Source organism: Eretmochelys imbricata, chromosome 4 (assembly GCF_965152235.1).
Source record: "Eretmochelys imbricata isolate rEreImb1 chromosome 4, rEreImb1.hap1, whole genome shotgun sequence".
NCBI lineage: Eukaryota > Metazoa > Chordata > Testudines > Cheloniidae > Eretmochelys > Eretmochelys imbricata.
In genome coordinates this window covers 83,925,023-83,931,022 of record NC_135575.1, presented here as the reverse complement: position 1 = coordinate 83,931,022, position 6,000 = coordinate 83,925,023, and the positions used below count along the sequence as shown (strand labels likewise).

At 42.0% G+C, this 6,000-nt stretch overlaps 1 protein-coding gene across 1 annotated transcript in view; it reads left to right on the top strand.

The window, feature by feature from the left end:
- Positions 1–5,841: 5,841 nt before the first annotated feature.
- Positions 5,842–6,000, top strand: part of PDLIM3 (PDZ and LIM domain 3) — a 39,255-nt gene continuing 39,096 nt past the window's right edge. Inside the window, exon 1 of the mRNA XM_077814541.1 lies at positions 5,842–5,934. Within this exon, the coding sequence (XP_077670667.1) occupies positions 5,842–5,934 (93 nt within the window). The remainder of the gene's footprint in view (positions 5,935–6,000) is intronic.

Here is a 6,000-nt window from a genome sequence, read left to right as displayed (position 1 = left end):
CAATCTTCAGGTATGTTAAGGACTGTTATAAAGAAGACAGTGATCGCTTGTTCTCCATGTCCACTGAACGCAGGACAAGAAGTAATAGACTCAATCTGCAGCAAGGGAGATTTAGATTAGACATTAGGAAAAACTTTCTAACTATAAGGATAGTTAAAGGAGGCTGTGGAATCTCTATCACTGGACGTTTTTAAGAGCAGTCAGACAAGCACCTGTCAAGCCCTCTCTCCACCCACAAGGAGGTAGAGCATGTATACTGACACTGTAAATTCCCCACGCTACCCCACCAATTTCACTCAGCTCTCACCTGAAGTGACCATCTCCAGGACCTGGGATAGCTCGGGCTATGTCTACTCTATAGCATATGTCGGCATAACTTGCATATGTTGCTCAGGGTGTGAATAAATCACCCTCCTGAGTGACATACGTTAAACCAACATAAGCACCAGTGTGAACAGCGCTATGTCAGTGGGAAAGCTTCTCTCGCCGACATAGCTTTTGCCGCTCTCGGGGGCTGAAGTAGTTAAGCGGATGGGAGAGCTCTCTCCTGTCGGTTTAGAGCAGCTACATTAGAGAACTTACAGAGGCACAGCTGCATTGGTGCATCTGCGCCGCTGTATAATCTCTATTCATCTAATCATACAATACAGACAATTAAATTAAACTTCAGCAGCACTGAAATCAATTCCACAGGACTGTGGCTGGCTAGCCACCTGCCCCTTCGTCATCTAGGAAGCACATGATCAGCCCTCTCTAGAGACCCTATATTTTGCAGAGTGCCTGCAAAGTCACCAACTTTTGGTTATTTCAGAACAAGAGAGGGAGCAAGTTTCAGAGTCCTGAAGCCCTCATAGAGAATGATCTACCAGCCTTTTATAATGAGGGGGACCAGCCTGAACAGCCCTGCTGGCCACAGCTATGGCAGTATGGCAATGGGGGAGGCGATCCCTCAGTTTAGGCTAGTCCCAGGCTATTTCGGGCATTATAGATCACGACCAACACCTTAAACTCCACTTGGAAACCAATGGGAAGCCAGTGCAGGTCCCAGAGCAATGGGGTCACGTGCTCCCAGTGAGATGTCCCTTCAATAAGAGAGCATATACATTCAGCACAAGCTTCAGTCTTTGAGTAGTTTTATGGTGCAGACCACATTGCAATAGTTTAATCTTGAGGTGACAAAAGCATGGATACGCTATGGAAAGAAAAGGTCACAACCTCTTAGGCAGTCAGTTGTTTATAAATGTTATAGTACGTTTGTTGAAAACAACAGGCAATATAAGTGGAGTACAGTGAATTATTTTTTAATACTTTTCAAGAGTTTTTTACCTACCTCTATAGTAAGTTATGTAATAGATTAACCTAACATAACTGAAAGACAAATATATAGAAATTAACATTGAGATATTCTAGTTCTCATAGTACCATTTCTTAGAGAATTGCTTAATAGCTTCCTTACATAATTTTAAAAAGTGTGAGAGAGAGTTAATTCTCTGAGCAGACAAAGACATTATTCTGATCTGTTGCCCAGGCACAAGCCCTTGCTAGTTTTATTCCAAATTAACTCTTCTGGAATGAGCCTGCTCAGTCTCCAGTGCCAGAATGGGCTTTAACTTTAAACCAAATAAGGCAGCAGCTTGCCAAACTTGGAGGTGACGTTTGATTCTAGCTATTAACATGGAGCTGAGCCACAGATGAATGAATGACAAACGATTCCTTACTTCCAGCAAGCGTTACAGTCCTAACCTAACAGTTTCTATCAAATTTGCTGTCAGAACATAAAAACAAAACCTCTAGATACATTTCAATACAGTAATTAGATAAAGAATGTAATTTCCATTCAGAAAACCTACACCTTGTAGAAACACATCTCCCCTTTAAATCGAAAATATAGAAATACTTTGTGATTTAGTTATTAAATACAAAAAACACATTTAAATGATGCCAGGTTTGAAACACAATCTAACAACAGAAAGGAAACTCCCATGTAACGTGATAACTATATCCTTAACTCATGCTAGAGTGATAAAGGCACAACAGAGATATTGTCAAGGTTAGAAGATTCAAAATTTCAGGCAGTCAATACTATGATAATGGGAGGGATGGATGGATGGATGGATTTGTCGTATTTTTATATCTGTTTGCAAACACAAGGTAGGCTTGGGTTTTCAAAGGAGTCTAAGAATATTAAGTGCTTAAATTCCAATGAACTTCAAGGTGAGTGAGGCATCTAATTCCCTTAGGGACCTTTAAAAATCCCAGCCATATTTTATATGTGCCTCTTTCCCTTCCTTCACCATACACTTCAGTGTTCTTTTTAAAAAGATATTTTAAAAAATCAGAGTCAAAATCTCAGACAACGTGAAAGCCCTACAAAAAAACAGTGTGCCCAGAGAGGCAACATTGGGTTTATTTTAATAATTCAGTTTCCAGCTTCTTAGTTGTTTAGAAAAAAATCACTTAGAAATAAGAAATTTCACAAATTTACAAAAAATGTCATGTCAGCAAAATGTTATTTTTGTATTTAATGTTTCTTTGTTAATTTATGACAGACCTTTAATGCAGGCCTTAAAAAACTCCAAGATGCCTACTCACCACTGCAAAGCGGCAAGCTTTCCATGGCAAGTAAGAGAGGGGTTAAGTCTTCAACTTCTGCAGGATTTTAAGAAAAAGTTCTAGCCCCTATGGTTGCAAAGGTGAGCCAGATATAAACCAATATAGTGCTGTCTTCCTACAGACTGCTCCAGTGAATTCCAGCATTAGAATGAAATTAATAAGAATCTGATCAGTTTCAGTCTTGCTATTCAGAATCTCTGGGCAGCAGGAGCAAGCACTGCAGCTATGCACAAGGGAGGAAGACTGGAAAAATAGAGATTGAGGCCTGGTCTACACTACAGAGTTGGGTCGACATAAGGCAGCTTATGTCGACCTAATTATGTCTGTGTACACACTACAGCCTTGTCCCGCCAATGTAAGTGCTCTCCTACACGGACATAATAATCCATCTCCACCTCCACAAGAGGCATATGTCGGTTTTTTTAGGGTGATGCAGGATAGGTCTATACTCTGGGGCTCAGCAATTTCAGCTACGTGAATAAAGTAGCGGGAGTCGACATAGCTTAGGTCGACCTTTTGCAGTGTCTACACCGCACTGGGTCGACGGGAGAAACCCACCCATTGACTTACCTTATGCTTTTTGTTCTGGAGGAGTACCGGAATCGACAGGAGAGCAATTGATGATTGATTTAGTGGGTCTTCACTAGATCCACTAAATCAACGCCTGATGGATCAATCACCATGCATCAATCCCCCAGTAAGTGGAGATAAGCCCACAGTGTCTGTGTAGACACTGTGTTATTTACATTGGCTGTCTTGTCAATTTCACAGCTGCTGCCAGGAGGCTCCCAGCTCAGGGAGCCGAGAAGCCTCGGCAGCTGGCCCCCACTCCCAGCCAGAACTCAGGTGGGCTACTGCCAGGGAGCTGTGCCGCATCACTTCCCGCAGCTCCCATTGGCCAGGAACGGTGAATCGCGGCCACTGGGAGCTGCAGGCAGTTGTGCAAATGTAAACAAAATGTCTGGTGGCTTGCCAGTGGATTACCCTGATGGGCCACAAATTGCCCACCACTGCACTAGGGCATAACGTTTTGTGAAAGTATGGCCAGAGGCCCATAGTGCTGCTTAAAGATGTCAATGACTGGCACTTCATGAAGTGAGGCTACTGAAGCTGCTTTGGCTCTGGTAGAGTAAGCCCTCACATCTTGAGGAGCTGAAGTATCCACTGACTCATAACAGAGCAGGATACAGCCTGAAATCCATTTAGAAAGTCTGAGAAGAAATTGCTTGTCCCTTCATCCATTCTGCCATGAAACAGTCTTAGCAACCTCCCAAATGATTTTGTTTTCTATAGGTAAAGTGCCAACACCTGGCATACATCCAAGGAATGGAGTCTCCTATCCTCCACAGGATTAGAAGGGCATCTCCCCTGGAATCCTGACCTTCGGACCTTTGAAGCAATATATCTTGTATACTATGATATAGTATTCCTGTCTTCTTGTGATGCAAACAGTTCCCAAAAGGAGATCCCCATTGTCTGAATGTGCTTTTCACCATGGAATCACATGCCTTATATTTGGGATTGATTGAGAAGTGTCTGCTGAGGCTGTCTGCTAATATATTGTGTAGTCTCAGGAGGGGTGCTCTTGACAGAGTAATCTGGTGGCAACTACATCAGTTCCAGAGGTTAGCTGCCTATATGTAAAGACTGTTAGATCTCACTCCCCCTTGCTTGTTGAGGTATACAGCGTTGTCATGTTGCCTGATATCACGTGAATATGATGGGATTGTATGACTGGTAAGAATTGTTTGCAGGCCTCTTGGACAACTCTCAGCTCCAGGATGTTTATGTGCATCTGGGACTTGTGAGGAGTTCATATTCCTTGTGATGTGAATTTGTACAAATGGACGTCCCACCCTAAAAGGGAAACATCTATAATCATGTTTTCTGGGGTGGGGATAAAATGAAGGGAATTCCCACACACAAATGTTCTCTGTTCTCCCACCAAGCTAGAGAGTCCCACACTCCTGGATAGGTGCAGGGGAGAGGGAGCATGACTAACTCATCCATATTGGACAATCATTATCATTAAGCCAAATCCTTAAATCTTTACCCAGTTTTCTCTCTGTCTTTACTCCGGCAAAACTCCCACTGATTTTAGCTGATGTTTTGCCTAATTAAATACAATGGAAAAGTGGAAATTCTATCTAAGTACAAGGACTAAGCCCTTAGCAGCAATAACAGACAAGTGATGTGGAGTCAAGGTTGTCAGTGGAGAACTGGAACAACAGGAACACTTGCAGACTAACTTTGCTAGTATAAGATACTCATGGGGAACTATACCAGCACAATAGGAAAGGAAACATCTAAGAACAGCACCACTGGAAAATCCTGTCTCTCTTTTACAATCAGATACAAAAGAAATGTGAGTCAGGATGAAGCAGAAAGATGGAAAGAAAACATCAGCTGATGCAACAGAACCAACTGGGAGCCAGAGTGAGCTGCACAAACTGAACATACCTGCATAAGAACTAGAGTCCAAGACAATGCCAAAAGAAAGAGAAGTGGTTATCTATTACACTAGTTGCATTTTTGTTTCCAAGTCTATGTATAGGAAATATCTATGACATTGGTAAACATTTTCAAGCCAGCACAAACATTTTATATGTGTACATTGTACAAAACATTATAGCCGAAAACTTCCAATGAAGGGCTAGAAAGACTCTGTGGTCAAGTAAATGACTGTATCACAAGCTGACTGACATGCAAAATGATCATTCAGGAGGGACAAAGCTCAATATTAATATTTCTTGTTAGGTGCGATGTTAATGATGCTGTGGTATGGTTAAAGCAAAGACAGTACAGTAATACAATCACAACATCAAAAGTGAGACCACGTTGCTTTAAGAGAGAAACAGGAAGTTGTAACCTGAAACTTACTGAATGCTGGGCTGGGCGGTATACTGTGAAACAGCAAATAAAGTAAATCTATTTGCCGTAAACTTTACAGAGCATCCAGACTTTGTTTTACCAAAGTTGGTACTCCCCCTGTGGGTGGAGGAGACAAGAGACGGGTGACATCATACAGGAGCAGGGATAAAGTGCTGTTTCTGCAGCTGTGGGATGAAAAAAAACTTCTCAGGCTTATAAAGGATCTGCTGCCCTGTCCAGCAAAGACACTGCTGACAGGACCTTTATTCCTACAGCTCAGCCTTCAGCTCCCTTTACCAAGCTAGGGAAAAAAGAAAAATAATCCAGTAATAGTATCGGTCAGAAAATTGTTGTACAATGCCACAGAACGTCATTCTCCCAGGATCTGCTCCTTGGGGATTCAGACTGACAGGAGGGATAGATTTTAACCAGCCTTTGATCATAACCAGGGTATGTGTTCTTTTCTATTTCCCTTTTATTTATTATTTTTAACATTGTTTTAGTTTTTGCTCTTTG